Source organism: Rhagoletis pomonella, unplaced genomic scaffold (genome assembly GCF_013731165.1).
Source record: "Rhagoletis pomonella isolate Grant_MI unplaced genomic scaffold, Rhpom_1.0 Rhpom_scaffold_00871, whole genome shotgun sequence".
Taxonomy (NCBI): Eukaryota; Metazoa; Arthropoda; class Insecta; order Diptera; family Tephritidae; genus Rhagoletis; species Rhagoletis pomonella.
Window position 1 is genome coordinate 893 of NW_023459425.1, and position 16618 is coordinate 17510.

General features: G+C 34.3%; 2 protein-coding genes across 2 annotated transcripts; one reads left to right on the plus strand and one right to left on the minus strand.

Annotated features, from left to right (window-relative positions):
- The first annotated feature begins 268 nt into the window (after window positions 1-268).
- LOC118751639 (rho GTPase-activating protein gacF-like) lies at window positions 269-5412 on the plus strand. Its single transcript, XM_036486455.1, has 6 exons — window positions 269-2389; window positions 2443-3225; window positions 3505-3680; window positions 3746-3956; window positions 4018-4161; window positions 5040-5412. The coding sequence occupies exons 1-6, from the start codon at window positions 641-643 to the stop codon at window positions 5190-5192; spliced, it is 3216 nt and encodes a 1071-aa protein (XP_036342348.1). The 5' UTR covers window positions 269-640; the 3' UTR covers window positions 5193-5412.
- Window positions 5413-8079: 2667 nt separating this feature from the next.
- Window positions 8080-9995, minus strand: LOC118751640 (coiled-coil domain-containing protein 22 homolog). The gene is given in 2 exon segments (XM_036486456.1): window positions 8080-8754; window positions 8756-9995. Coding segments are annotated over 2 exon segments (1662 nt in total). The 5' UTR covers window positions 9866-9995; the 3' UTR covers window positions 8080-8202.
- Window positions 9996-16618: the final 6623 nt, after the last annotated feature.

A 16618-nucleotide genomic window follows, 5' to 3' on the forward strand; every position in this document is an offset into this window, starting at 1 on the left:
GTTCGATTTTGACAGCTTTCACTTGCAAAGTTGCCCAATTTTATCAGTCGCGGAAGGGAGTTCTTCAATAGAGTTAAAAATTTTAAAACAAATATTAAAGATTCAATTTTATTAAGGGTATCTATTTTTGCTAATTGTTCAAGTAAGGTTAAGTTAGTATAGTTTCTTGTATATATCTCCTAGCAGACACATAAAGAATATAAGGATTTATCCCCACCCTACTGGCATCCGCTTTTGACGGGAAAATTGGTTGTCGGCGCGGCAACATTGGTTTGTCAAATTGACATTTGATAAAGAACTGGAAATTTTGATGTCGAGGCTTTAATTACGTGAAAAATAAGCAAAATAATCTTAAATTCTAATCGGTCGAACTTAAACAGCTTATAATTACTCGCAATATTGATAAATATTTGTAGAATTATGTTGACGATCAAATAATTTGGAATTTAAATAGACAAAGCCTATTTTTAGTAAAGAGTGCAAGATTGTAATTGTTTTTATGAATGAAAAGAAAGCAGAAAAAATGGCGCCCGCTGACATGTAAACATGCCCTAAGATAACACATTACGATTTATTTATAAAAAGCCTCAAGTTTCAAGCAAGATATTAGTTTTAAATATAATTTGAACATTTGTTAATAATGATGTCTTGCGCGGGTGAGTACAATCCGTCAGTTGAAGAGCAAAAGCATGAAAAAAATGAAATATGCGAAGATCCCCACGATAGTGGTACTGCTAAAATAATTTCCAATGAACTTCTGCTGGTAGGTGTATGTAGCAGAGTTGAGAATATGGATGAACTGACCTCGCTAGAACGCGAGATTGCCGAAATGCACCATGTGGATCCACCTAAAACTGTGGAGTACCTTGGAGGCGATAACTTAAACTCTAGCAATAGTGATGCCAGTAACCAGGTGTTTTGTAGTGAAAAGGCGTCTCTTCTGAAATCAAAACTGTCAAGCACGCAAATTTTAGATAACATCAATCCTGAAGAAGCCACCAATTTTCCACAAAGTGATCCCGTTAATGAAGGGTCTATTTTACCGGAAGAAAATGAATGTACGGCCTTAGAACATGAAGATTTGATTGCTGTCCTAAAAGGCATTGACGAACACACGAATATTATAAATGTGAAAGTAGAAAAAGACGATGACCATGACCAGCAATATATCCGGCCGCCATCTATTACAGAAAGTGAGTTGGCTGAAGGAGTAACCATTGAAGGTGAGGGTCAATTTCAAATTATGGAAGTAGTATATGATGAATTAGATGAACATGAGACAATATCAAAAGAAACCGAAGATACTCGAAATATTCAGGCTTCTTCATCTCAGCGTGTGGTAAATAATGGCGCAAGCGCAATATCACACTTAACGAGTGAAGAAATACGTGCAATGGCCATGGAACAAATTGCCGGTTTGAATGCTCGGGGCGGTGACCGTCAGCGAAAACGCAAGCAAGATATCAAACCCTTGAAAGTGGAAGAAAGCTCCGATTTGGTGAGCTCACTTGGTGCAGATTGGAGTGACGATGACAATGAACTTGCAACGAAAGCTTCATCCGGCTTAGTTAGCTCAAAACAAAGCAATTCTACTTCCGAGATCAAAAATAGAAAAAGTGAACTTGAAAAAGATATAAGCAATCAAGAACGCGAAGGAAAAGAATCAACAAACAAAAACACGGACCTGAATATAGTAAAACTAGAGAAAGTGGAGTCCGATAACTTACATGAAGACACACTTCCGATGGTAGAACCGCTTATAAATGACGAGCCTACTATAAAACCTGTAGTAGGTTTCAAGCGCACACGTATTATAAAACCAAAAATAATATGGGACCCTGACGCACCAGAAACTCAAATTTCATATGCGCAATTCGCACGCAACAGTTCCAAACTAAATTTGGATGCTGAAAGCCCGTCTTCAAAGATAGTATCGCATAAAACATCTGCATCTAAAAATCAACACAACGAGTTGAAAGAAAAGAAATCATCTTTACAACGCCAAAATGATCCTGAAAATAAGCAACATCGGGGATCAGAGCTAAAAGTATGTTCTGGCTCCCCTGCAACAAAGAAAAAGGAAACTAGGTCCTCATCGCCTGCAGGTAACTCTTCAAATCGAAATAAAAATGTCAGTCAAGAAAATACGATGAAAACTCAGTCACCCGTGAAACGGCGATCTCAGACACCTATCATAAATGGAACTGGTAGTGGTGCTGGTTCAAAGAAAAAAAAGTTAAGTGAAATCGACCGTTTAGTAAGCGATGAAGGTGCTGCTAATATGCTACATTCCTTGGAGAGCGAGAGAAGTAAATTAATTGCAGAACAAGGTGTCGATAAGCCACAAAAACATTTAATGCGCAGCCGCGCAGCTACAATTTCAGAAAAGGTATGACTTGTCTGTAACATTTATGTAATTACATGTAATGATTTTTTGTTAAGATATTGAAGAGAGAATCTACACCAACATCTGGGAAAACAACACCAACATCTGGGAAAACAACACCCATTCCAACCAATAGTGGAGGTACAAGAAACAAGCGTAATTCTAAACAAAAACCATCATCAACTTGGGATTATGTGTATAAACAAAAAGCTAGTGAGGATGCAATGATTATTAGACGACGCTCTAATAGTTCTTATTCGAGCAATGCGTCAGTGCGACGTCTTAGTTTAGATACAGCAATACCGAATGCTCAAAATGCCTCCAAAGCAACAGCAACGACAAAAGCTGGGCAACAAAAAATAACTCCGACCACGACTACTGGTACAAGCAGTTCGGTAACAAAAACTACCCAAAGGAGTTTGTTAAAAACGTCAAACGAAAATAATAATGCATCTGTTGAAAGTTCTGATGCCAGCATAAGTGCCAAAATATCCGCTGGCAACTCTTTTGAGTTCGCTAAACCTGAATCAAAATCTAACCAAAAAAACAATAGGCGTGTAAAGGGTGTCAGTCATGGTGAAGAATCCTCGACAAATGAAACTAAAAAGCCAACAGTAACACCTGGTACACGAAAAGGCTCCCGTAGCCCAGCCAGCGTCGATGAAAGAGACAAAAATAAGAGCACCGGAGTAAGCGCAAAAGTATCTCCGAAGCAGACGAAAGAGGATTCCCCGGCCGGATCCAATGCTTCAGACGTGGTTGTAAAAAAAGTTGCAAAAGTTGCACAAATAGTGTTCAACACCCAGAAGGCGAAAATTAATTATACATTCACCGCCCAGGTATATTTTATTCTTTTTATTTATTTGAAAATTTACGGACATACCTATTTCCATAATGGCCCTAATCTAAGTCGTAATTGAGAAAGCCTTTGGTTAAAAGGAAGCAAAGCTTAGAAAAAATTAAAAATTAGATTTTATCAATTATAAAGTTTTGCTATTTTTTCCATTGAATTTCGCTATCTACTGTGTCTATCATATACATACATATTAGAAGTGGATCATTAGTAGTATTAGTTACATATTTATGTGAATTATCATTCATTTCAACTTTCTTTCCAGATGTTGAATAAGTTGGTTGATATTTTAGAGAAACTCAGTAAAGATGCAGAATGTAATGCCGTGGTGATTACGACAAACGCTCCTAATTTCTGTCACGGCATCGATTTTACGGATTTAACATTTGGCACATTGGAGAAGCGCAAACTAACAGCAGTATATTTAGCAACGGCGGTTAAGTATGGAAAAAAATAAAATAAAGTAACACATGCAAAAAATGTTTTGAAAACGGAACTTTCTTTAGGAACTATCTAAAGATGTTGGCAACATTCCCAAAGCCATTGGTAGCTGGTGTAAGCGGCAGCAATATTGGATTGGGTGTGACGCAATTACCATTGTTTGACGTAGTAATTGGAAGCGACAAAGGTTCATATGAAACTCCATATGTCAAAATAGGACAAGTCCCCGAAGGATATTGCTTTTGGAATAATTCAACCAAAATCCGTGATAATTATGTAAGCTAGTCAAAATTTTCTGTAATTACATACACATTTCTTATATTACAATATATCACAGAAAACCAAACTTTTTTGGTTGGGAGAGAAATTGCATTCAACTGAATCGGCGCTATCTGGATTAGTGCACAAACTTACCGCTTCGGGCAAAGTTAACGATGACGCATTACTCACTGCTAAAAAACTAGCAGCAATGTCCTCAGAGGTTAGTTCGTTTCTCGATTAAATAAAAAACCTAATTTTTCCATTAAATAAATCCATGACGTGTTATTGGGCCTATACATATATGTACGTACAGTGCCGGTCACATGAATAGCGTCCTCTTTCGATCCTCAGTATTGATTTTCATTTTATTTATTCATTACATTTTTATAAAAATACTAAATATACTAATAAATAATAGAACCATCTAACGAATTTTCATCAAAATTTCTAACTTTTATAAAAAAAAAATATTATAAAGTACAAATTTCAAGGGACTAAAACACCATTGATATTGAAAATTTCATTCATATAAAAATAAATATATATAGAAGAAAATACTCAACTCCCGAGGTAAAAAATTGTCAAAAATCAACGCTTGAAATTAGCACGTTATAAATCTTTTTTGGTGAAAATGTAAAAAAAAATAAAGTTTGGAAATCTTTTAACATGGTTATTTTTGTAAAAAAAAAATTAATTTATATTAAATAAACGTAAGCAACAACAGTTTACATGGCGAACTTAGCTCAGTGGGTCAGTCAGTGCTGGCTATGGCGGCTGGGGTCGTTGGATCGAATCCCAGTTGAAGAAGTCTGATGAAGAGATGTGATGATCTCCGAAATAGCTATAACTTCTACCAAAAATGTAAATTATGTTTTTTTTTCTCACAAAAATTTTCATTAAGAAACGGCTCCAAGCTCAATAAAAAAAATTGTTGGATACAAAAGGGCAACTATCGATTTTGAGGATCAAAAGAGAGATTATAAAGGTAGCCGGCACTGTATATACATGTCCACATAAATTTTGATTTTTATTCAAATTGATTCTTCGCAAACTATATTTTAAATCGTGATGTGTATAAGTTGAACTCTTATCCTACAGTCATATCGATTTATGAAGAAAGCTGTTATCACCAATCATTTAGAAACAATCAATAAGACTCTGGACGAAGAATTCGAGACCATCATTGAACAGTGGACATCGGCGGAAAGTTATGAAAGTTTCAAAAAGTATTTGGAGAGTGGTCACTTTTAAAATGGTTATGTTTTTACAACGCAATAATTTCTTTATTAATTTGAACTACAAAATTTTATAATACATATATTTTACAAACACAGTGGATTGGCCTATAATTTAAATTACTGTGTATTAACTAAGAATATTTTTTTCAGTAGTATGTACATACATAAAAGTATGTACTCGGATTACATACAAATAAATAAAAATAGGTGTTAATGATTCCCGACATACCGAAGAGCGTTTAGTACATGATTTGGTAGAAAAGGAAAATTTTTAATTACATATTAATTAGGACATTCGTCAAAAGAAGTATATGAGTCAGAATTTCTGAAACGGGCCACTTCAATTATGTGATATTTTATTTCCAATTAGCAGTGGTATTTTTTCATAGCTATTGACAATGCTAACTTTGATTTTACAAAAAAAAAAAAAAAGAAATTCTTATCTATAATATTCAGAAACAAACTCATTAGGATGAAAATCTTTGCACATATTGCGGAACATTTTCTGCGTCAATACGTTTGTACGAAACTCTATGTGGAGGATATTTATTTTCTCTTTAAATACAATAAACGAGTTCCTTTGTTTTCTAAATTTTATAGATATTTGTTCAATAAATGAATTGGAAAACTATTATTTTAACCGACTTTACAAAAAGGAGAAGGTTATGAATTCGTCGGAATATTTTTTTTTATATACATATGTTACCGCATAACTTTGGACCGCGTTAACCGATTTCTATAATTCTTTTTTTTTTTTTGTTAAGGAAAGTTGTTGCCTCACAGGTGTTCCCATGCTAATTTGGTTTAAATCCGATCATTGCATCATGAAGATATTAACGATTATTTAAAATTTTTATTTAAGAATTGAGGTCGTTTTTTTTGCTTAAAAATTACTTGTTTACTTAAATCTACCTCTGTTCATTTTTAACTCTGTCACATGAAAACAAATAAACCGGTGAGGGAACGCTGGTTTCCGACGCATAAAATAAGTCCGAACGCGCTCGTTGAATTGCGCGTCAGCCTTCAACTAAAAATAACGGCTTTGAACGTTGCGATCCTTTTTTTTCTCAACAGAATTTTAAAGAGAGTAAAATTTTGCATATGTGGTTTTTTGCTGTGTTATTTTTATATTTTTACCAACAATTTTATAAAAATGTACACTTAAAAATTATTTTTAAATAAATAAAACCTATGTTCTTGAAGAGTTTTTAATAACAATGAAAATGAGGGTTGAATTGTCAAAATCGGTCAATTAGATCGTCTGTAATTGAATTTTGAAGTAAAATAGACAAAAAAAAACACTTGTCGATATATAAGAAATTTTTTTTTTTGTAAAATCAAAGTTAGACACAAGGCGAATATATATAAGGTGCTATCGATTCAACAAATACAACAATTACTTGTATTTTGTTTTTGCTTTTAGCGGGCCATTGTCAAATTTCCGCTATTCTTCTCCGAATGAAAAAGGGCGACAGAAAATGCAAACATTCTCTCGTTTTCACTCACTAACTAGCAAAATATAAAATTTTGACAATCAAACGCTACTCACAGCTGATGAAACAACACCACCTTATATAAATTCGCCTTGGTTAGACATTTGTTTGCATTGTCAATAGCTATGAAAAAATACCACTGCTGATTGGAAATAAAATATCACACAATTGAAGTGGCCCGTTTCAGAAATTCTGACCCATATACTACATATTACAGGTAAATGTATATACATATGTACAAACACTGTGTATGGGTGTATACATGTATATACTATGTTGTTTTTTTCTACAAAAATTAATGTATTTTCAAAAAATTAAGCCTGTTTAGTATATTATATATTTTTTTTTAAATACATATACAAACTTTCTCTTTACGTACATATGTACATAAAAAATATGTTGTAATAATTAGCCATTAAATAAAGTAAGCGATAGAATAACACACATTTTCCTGACAATCGGACCTACTCAACAGCGGAATATTCAACATATGATGTAAAGTTATCGTTATGCCATTCATATCGTGGAAAAGTATCTATCTGCATTTTGGGAGTAAATTGCAACCTTAAACGCATTTCCTTCGAAATTCCGGCGACAAGTTGCGATAGCAACTACGAAATTATTCGCCCTTTTATGTTTTTTTCTGGATTCTTCGTGTTTTGTTTTAAGCGAATTCGCCATGTTTATTTTTGAGTACTTTCGGTATCTTTCGGAATTTTCCCCACCCAAAAGTAGACAAATATTTTTACTTAAATAAAACACTAAAGTTTTATAGTTTTTCGTTGATTTGTCTTTAATTTTTACGAAGAGTTTTATATGTGCAATACATGTTTATTATTTTGCGAACGACTAATATACCCATATGTATGTATGTATGTACCAGTGTTTGCACTAATCGATTGATTTTTTTTATCAATTAGTTAATTCGATTAAATTCAATCCGATTACAGTTAATTATGATTAATTTTAATCTGATTAAACAGTTAATCGTAACTACGATTAAAAAAATAATTCTTAATCATTAACCCCTAATTTGATTAAGTAGGTTTGATGATTAATTAATTTATGCTGGAATTTCACTGTACACACAAGCTATTTGGTGTGCATTTTCATTAAGATCTATTTTAATAGACGCTAAGCAAACTAGGTTTTAATATCCCTCCGCACATGTGCGATGGGTTACAAAAATTCCCAATTTATGTACTACTAATAATAATTATTATAATTTTTTTTAAATATTATGCGTTTTTTATAAGCATGAAACACAAAAAAAAAATAACTTTAACCCGTGTTTGGTTTCAAATTCGGACAAACTAGACCATTTAATCAGATTTTTTTAATTGGATTAACGATTAATGATTAAAATTAATTAATCGTAATCACAACCGACGATTAACGAAAAAAAATGTAATTATTAATCGTACGGATGATTACGATTAATTAATTTTAATCGTTAATCGTGATTAACCTTTTAATCGTTAATTAGATTAACATTTTGTCAACACTGGTATGTACGTACATTCACGAGATTTAAGCATTTGAAATTTCGTTTTCTATTTCGCGAATATCGGTCTGAATGTTATGAATAATGTTTTCAAAATTTTGTATGTCTGCCGTTATTTGTTGTAAACTTGCCCTAACATTTTTTATTTTCTCACGATCAATTTGTACCTCTACCTCTCGTATTGTGTTAGTCACATTTCCTGTCTTTGCAACGATATCAACAAGTTCATTGCATGTGGTGTGCAACGAGGCCAAAAGCTTGTAGGCTTGTTTTGAGTGCATGTCGTGTTTGGCTGTCTGGAAAAGTAGATCATCTGTGTAACAAAACTGACGTTGTAATTGAGCGGATATAGAATTTAGTTGCTTTTGCAAGTCTCTCGTATCGTCCAGAACTTTGTAAATATCACTGCGCTGTTTCCGTATATTTGATATAAATTCGAGTATCCTTTGAATATATTCTTTTCGCGGTGCTGCCCGATCATTTTTTGATGCTCTTAATTCCGTGCTAAGCTCGTTGTGTTGTGCATTCCTTTGTTCCAAGTTTTGCTGCAACTGTGTAATTATTTCCCGATTTTTTTTTCAGATTTCGAGAATAGTTTAGTTGTTTGGATGACCTCAGTCGTTCAAGTGTATCCAACATCGGTTGGCGGTAGTCATGCCATTGATGATCTAAGTTTTTTCGACGTTCTACAGTGCTTCGTATGAGTGTTTCTAATTTGCCAGTATTCTCTTTCGGATTGTCTAGAACGAGGCAAGTGCGTTCGTGAAGTTTAAGTTTTGCACAGACATTTTCTAGTTCCTTTTGAACGGCTCCTTGTTGATTTTTCATAGAATTTATATCACTTATTAATGTTTTTCGTTTTAATAGAAGTTCAACGTTTTGAACTTTGAACTTATTGACCTCATCTGTTAGTTTGATAAGAGGCGATGAGTCCACCATATCAGTTGAAACGTATCTTTCAGATTTGCATACATCTGAGGTTTGATAGTCGGCTATTTCTTTTGTTGAAAGCTTTATTTGTTCTCGGTTGAAATTTTCGTGGCCAGCATATAAATCAAACGAGTTTTGATGTAGAATTGAACTAATTAGATCGAATTCTTCAGCTGAAGTTTTTTGGAAAATGTTTCTCGTTTTGTGCTGCACCAAATGAGCACCTTGATCCGGAATTGACAATTCTACAAAAAAATTTAAATTGTGATGAGGTTTAAAGGTTGTTGTTTGACCAGTACATCCATTTCTGCAATATGGTGGTACCCATGGTTTGTGTAATTGGTGTAAAATTGTTTCTTTGACGTTTCTACGCCATATTTCTAGGTCTCCCAATAAACCGGAGTCTCCTCCTGTGGACGCCATTTCATCGCGCGGTAGTTTTTCTATAAGGAACATTAACAATTTTCGAACGTCTACTGCGTTCGGGTATAAGAACGTCTGATACCCAATATCTCCGCGATAGTTAAGATTGGATATAATTGTTGACAATGCTGTAGCTACGGAGAATCTCTGCGCCATTGCTAGTCCTTCGGGAAGTGCCTTCGGAATGTTGGTGGATAATGGTTCAATTTTATACAAGCATTTGGATACTGCGTGCACCAATATGCTGGGCGTGAATTCGGCCATGGTACAATTATCGTCGATTTGGCAGCCAATCTGATTAAGCGAATGGACAATAATTTTATCAACTTCGTCCATTGTTAATAAGCTTGCTATAGGTATAAATAAATAAAACCAATCACTTTTTCGCTAACTGAATTTTTTTACTTGATCCAATTCAGATAAACAAATTCCTATTAGGCAATCAGCTGTTATTTTAACCTCTGTGTAAACATATATAGATATTCAAACGATATATCGATGTTTCCAATACATCGATGTTTCGTTCATAAACACGATGTTTAACCCATGAACGAAAGACACAAGATCACGCCTTCCCGAAAGAAAGAAAAAAGTTATTTTCTAGCTGTTGAAATCTCGAAGCCATCTTTGTTGGAAGAAGTAAACAACGAAGAGAACAAAAAAAAAACCGCGTAATTTTTGAACGCATGAATAATCATTTTTATTATGCAAATTCTTCTATAAATCATGTCGTGTTAAATTATTCTTTACCTTATGTGTGCACACGTTGTCACAAGCGAAAATTAAGAAAATTGCAGTAAAAAGCCACCACCAAATTGTAAACAACGAACAAATGTAAACAAACGGCTAATGTCAAAGTCGCCCAACTTTTTTCCTAAATGCGATTATAACGGGCTACTAAGAAGAAGGCGTGATCTTGTATTTCAAGAATGATAGAATACAAGATTGCGCCGCCCTGGGCGTTGACATTTGTGTACCACAAGTAAACAAAGAATAGAGCGAAGAGGAGAACGAGTTGAAACTGCCAAACCAGTTCACTTTACAGCGAAAAACGTTTTTTAATTTTGCTAAATCCGAAAATATTGCATTTTTCACGTAATCTATTAGAGAACAGTGAATATTTTAGTGCACTCCATTGCTTCGCAATTGAGGCTGCTTCAGCAAACGTTTTAGTGTACTACATTGCTTTGAAATTAAGGCTGCTGCAGAAAACTGCAGCAGCATCTCTGCGGGATTGATTAGTTAACTTGCTATTGGAGGCTGCGTGGAGCAGAAACAAAATCATTGTAAGGAAATGCTGTTAATATAATAATAGAGAAACATTTCGGGAACGTCTTTGCCGTGCCCTATGTACACAAAATGCAGCGATTCGTCCCAGCGCTACACTTGCATCTACGCTCTTTGCATCTAGACGGCTGTCGCAATTTAACACAGCACTTCATTGTATTAGTTTTTACGCAGTCTACAACTCAAAAATCACTCACAAATTGCAAATTAACACAATTTAAACTGATTTTTCACGTATAATTCAAATTTCTTCTTCGCTGATTTGTAAACAAAGGATTATTTACAAGTTACCACAACTGTCAAAATCGGCAAAACCAAAGTAGCGGTACCACTGACGGCGCCACCTTTGTTCGCTGCACCGTGTTTGTATTTTTGGTTCATGATGTTAACCGGCTGACTTCACATGCCTGAAAATCTCGCTTCCATTCTGCCTTTTTACTTTCGGAAGCGAGATAGAGTTGTTGACTGGGCATGCGACAGCATACTTTTTCATTTGTAAGATGTCGCCCAAAAAGAATTCCCTACTAGACAAACCTGACGGAAACTAATATACACACACCAGTGAACCAACACAAATGCAAGTATGAACATATATTAGTTCAATCCTGTGTACTAGCGAGAATGAAACCCCTCAAAATTTGAAAGAAAGAGATAGCAACAATGTACTACGACTGTTTTCAGCTAATTTAACAGAGTTGCATTTCATGCTGATTGAAAGTAGTTGCTACCTTCAAAATACCAAATATATCCGAGTACTATGTAAAGTGAACCATTTAAGATATTTATTTTGGTATTTTACCTTGGAAATAATTTTGCTTTGTATCGAAAATTGAAATAAAAAACTAATTAAATTGCATTTTTGTCTTGAGTATAGAAATTAGCACCACAAAAAATTAACAAAACCAAAAAAATAGTACTTGGAAACCAAATTCATTCATACCGAATACTTTTCAGAGCCAAATTTCTCATCACTAAAATTTTCGCAAAGCAACGCGCCCGCCATTTTGAAGTATTTATGTTAAATTTTACCAAATCGCAGAACAATTTCGGAAAGTTTTGTGTTTTTTCCAATCAAATCCCAGGTGGAATATAGCCGAAAATAAGAAGATAAGTATCTTAAATTGTGCATGGTATAAACAATTGTTTAAATAATATGAAAAAGAGGTATTTCCAAAATTGCGTGAGTAAGGAAAAAAGGATCTTTGAATCTGATGCGAAAAGATTTAGAGAACTTTTGGAATGTACTCAAGCAATGGAATGTGTAGCAAATGTTAATGTAATTGAATGTCCCTCCGTACTTATGCTTCCGAGTTCCCAAAAAGACTTAAGTGTTGGTGTCAGTGATAGTGAGGGTGAGGATAAATGTCCAAGTCCCCATAGGGAATTGACTGCTGATAGTGATAGCGAGCAGGAACAGTTCTATTTACACGAGAGTGAGGGCGAAGAAGCTGCAGAACTTAGTAAAGCTGACGCGGTTCGCGCTTTGCAGGCTAAATTTGGCGCTGGCTTTCCAATGAGGGCGTTGGTTAAAGGGACGGTGGGCGAAGGGGGAGGGGGCATGGCGCCATTTTAGAGAGGGCATGAACCGCCATTTACAAAAATACAACCGCCGACCAGCTAGGCCCCATATAGGTCCCTAGGGACCCCTTAGAAAAATGGGCACACATTTTAATTTTCACTTGCGTTTTCGCCTATTTTAAGCAAATGAAGGCACTGACGTGTATCAAAACGCAGGAAACACTTGGAATTGTACTAAAAATTTATAATTTAACTGTTAAAATTTACAAAAAACAATATGTAACAAAACCACAACCCGATACGAATTTGCAGCTAATATTAGCCCTGCTCGCGTACGCACTATCCAGTAAATCCAGTACTAATTTTACTGGTTTTTTACTGGATGTCGTTTTCGTACGCAAAAACTTACAAGAAACTAGCAAAAGAGGGGAAATTGAGAAAGCAAAAATGACAGCTGAACTTGCAAGTTTTATTATATTTTTACTGGGTAAATTTTTACTAGCAACTATTTGCTAGGAAGAAAAACAGCTGATGGCATGATGCTTATTGTAAATCACATTAAGATAATAATTGTTTGTGGTGCTCTTAGAGCTGCAATTGACAAAATAAACCTATTTTAATATATAATAAGATGGAAAACACTAGTTTTCTAAGAAAATTGCATCGGAAAATAACAAATTAATCAGCTGTTCATAAAACTAGCAACTTCTTTCTGGTTTTGCGTTTTCGTACTTTCTTGCATATTTCACTCATTGGGAGTAAATATTGGCTTACTCTCCGAAATTTGGTTACTGGATATTTTTTGCTGGAGAATACGAAAACACAACTATTTTCCACCCACTGTTGGAATCAGGGTTGCCACTTTGGTAAATTGTTACCAAAATTGGTAGAAAAAATTTGGGTTGGTAAAAAGGTAAATTTTTTCTCATTTTGGTAGATATTTGTTGAACTCTTCGTTACCGATTTATTTTTCGTAGTTATCTTTATATTATAAATTTCTTTGCTTACTTTTTATATACTTACATACGTATAAATGTATATCGATATAAGGCGAACATATCGTGCTCCATTCAAAACTCATTTTACTGGAATCCCGGGCAGCTTTTGATTGCCTAAATATTTTAAATGATTATTTAAATACAAATAAAAACAAATTTACAGGTATGTAATGACGCACTATACTTGTTCGCAAAAAAAATTTAATCAACGTCATTTTTTATCAATAGAAATTGTTAAATAAAAAACACAAAAGACTGGTGGCAAAAAATTAAAAAAAAAAAAAAAAATCAACGGGAACCACAGTGTGAGCTATACTCAAGTATTATTTGCTTTAAAACTCGGTATCTTAAATTGTTCTAAAAATTCAGAGTGAAAAATTCGAAATTTGGACGAAAATTTTTTGAATTTTTCTAAATGTTGTATATAGTTTGAATCCTTAATTTTTATGAATTTAGTTAAAACAACAAAAAAATTTTACTTGAAAAACATTGCGAATAATAAAAAAATCACCAGGTGCTTTTTTGAGTCACTGTATTTGTCAGCCTTGAAATCCAACGGAGAATCACTCTTGCCAAAAAGTGCTACGTTGGGCTGAGTAGGCAATTGAGAAGTAAAGTACTCTCTCGTCGTACAAAGTTCACACTCTATAAGTACTCATCATGCCTGTGCTGGTGTATGGCGCGGAGGCATGGACAATGAAAGCATCTGATGAGGCGGCTCTTGGAGTTTTCGAGAGAAAGATTCTGCGAAAGATTTACGGACCTTTACGCGTTGGTGATGACGAATATCGCAGACGATTTAACGATGAGCTGTATGAGCTTTACAACGATATAGACATAGTGCAGCGAATTAAAATTCAGCGGCTCCGCTGGCTTGGCTATGTCGTTGGAATGGACAGAAACGCTCCTGCTCTGAAAATTTTCAACGCGGGCCGCGATGCTGATAACATTGGAAGAGGAAGGCCTCCTCTGCGTTGGAAAGACCAGGTGGAGAAGGACTTGGCTTCACTTGGCATTTCCAATTGGCGTCAGTTAGCACAGAAGAGAAATGACTGGCGTGCTGTTTTGGACTCGGCCAAAATCGCTTAGGCGGTTACAGCGCCAATAAAGAAGAAGAAGTATTTGTCTATAATAACTCGAGTTGAAGTTTTTCAAATTATGAAGTTTCGTTGTTGCCTTTAGTTTCATCACTTCCGCTTTGAAAGAAACTGCGAATATGCTAATAATATGACTCAAATACCGTATAATTAGCCAAATAAAAATTTCCTTAAAAACAACTTTAATTCTTATTGAAATAACTAAAAAAATAACAAAACTTTAGTTTTAATTGAAAAAAAGAAAAAAATAAAGCTATAGTTTTTATTAAAATAACTATAAAAAAATTTATTGGTAGATATTTTTTAGATTTGGTATATTTTTTCTCAAGTGGATGGTAAATATTTTTTTTCGTCAGTGGCAACCCTGGTTGGAATGCTCATAAACAACACATTAAAGGCCCTGCACACGCATTGATTTTTCGGCCAAACAGTTGACCAAACTACTTAACGAAATTCCCTACAAACGCACCAACCAGGCCGATTTCATTTGAGTGAGAGTTTTTGAACTGTGAACAACACAACAGAACTGGTAAACTTTTAAGCTATGCTAGGAATGAATGCTTCTCATTTTTATGTATATGTTATTGCTACCGCCCCCGTTTTCACAAATTATACGCATTTTCACTAGCGAAACGAATCGAAAAACACATGTTAACGTTAATGCGCCTTTACAAAAATTAAATCACTTTTTAGGTTGCCAACTTGTCACTACACACAGAGCCACAAGTTGACCAATCTGCCTCAAAAATCAAAAATTTTTGATTTTACCCCAACCTGACGAACAACTTGACGAAGATTTGCCAACTTGCCTACACACGGCATATTTACCACCAACTTCTAGCGGTTGGCCGATAAATCGCCCCGTGTGTAGGGCCTTTTGCAAATGTGTCGTGTAAACAGTGTGATTCGCCGTTCGTAATTGAGAGGGTGAACAACGTGGTTCGGTTGCCGTGGAAACGCCGTTTATAAAAGAGCCAACAAAAGACGTTATATAGAGTAAAGATGCGCCATTTTTGTTGTAGGAGAACCAATATTTTGAATATCGTACAAATGAAGCCATTGATATACCTACCGATTTCTTTCTTGGAAGGATGTGGTCGAATTCTTCCTTGCTAATATTCGCCACTTTTACAGTTTTGCTGGCCTTAAAGCTGTCTTTATATTTAAAGGTTGGATTAACAGTAAAGCTATGTCTAAAGTTAAGCATTTCTATTATCGGTTTATGACGTACGTATGTTTCTTGGTTGTAAACTAATTTAAAATGGATCATAAAATGCTTTACTTTAGACACAATCATAAATTGTAATGCAACCTTTACAAATAAAGTGAGCTTTAAAGTTACCGGTTACTTGAGAAAACGGCCCTAAGCTAGCGATATGTAAGTATTTTACATTACGAGTCCCTATTGTCCAATGGTGAGGAGACTTCCAACAAAGAGGGGGACAAATAAAATACCAAAAGCGTTTGATATGTTGTCAATGTGTTGTATTTGTGTCCTGTAGACGTTTATCCTTAATTTTATGTACAATTTCTAGTAAGCAGCTAGTAACTTAAATAATTAATAACAATAAAAAATGCACTCCTAATTCTTTAAATATGTACTAAACTATTTTTGTTCATGTATTATTGGCACACTATCTAAGTCTTATACAAGCAATTGGATTTTTTTTTCCTATAATTTAAGTAGTAGATAATTATTTATTCCATTTGAGTATTTTTCCTTAATCGTCTGGTTTTTTTTTTTTTTGTTTAATGTCGAAGAATATACAAATTTAAGAGTATTTTACAATGGTTTAAAAATAAGCTTCCGATATTTGAAATACTCTAATATACTCGTATAAATAATTATGTATGCTTTTGTTTTTGTTAGTAAGTTTGTTTACATAACTATTATTTAATTAATATCTTTTTATAATTTTTGCAACTAGGAAGAATGTGAACCTTTATGATTTATTATCATACCCAGTCACCAATGAACACCTACGTACATACATACATACATACATACCCAAATTACTAGCTCCTTACAAATGATTTCAATTGCCATTTTTGTCATAAATAGGTGTGCTAATGTAGCAGGACTGGTCCACCCAAACACTAGCTAAATAGTTAGGTTTAATACTAGTCTAAACTGAAATTTGTGCTAAAATTTAATGGTGACTAAAACAGCATACCCGGAAAAGAAACAG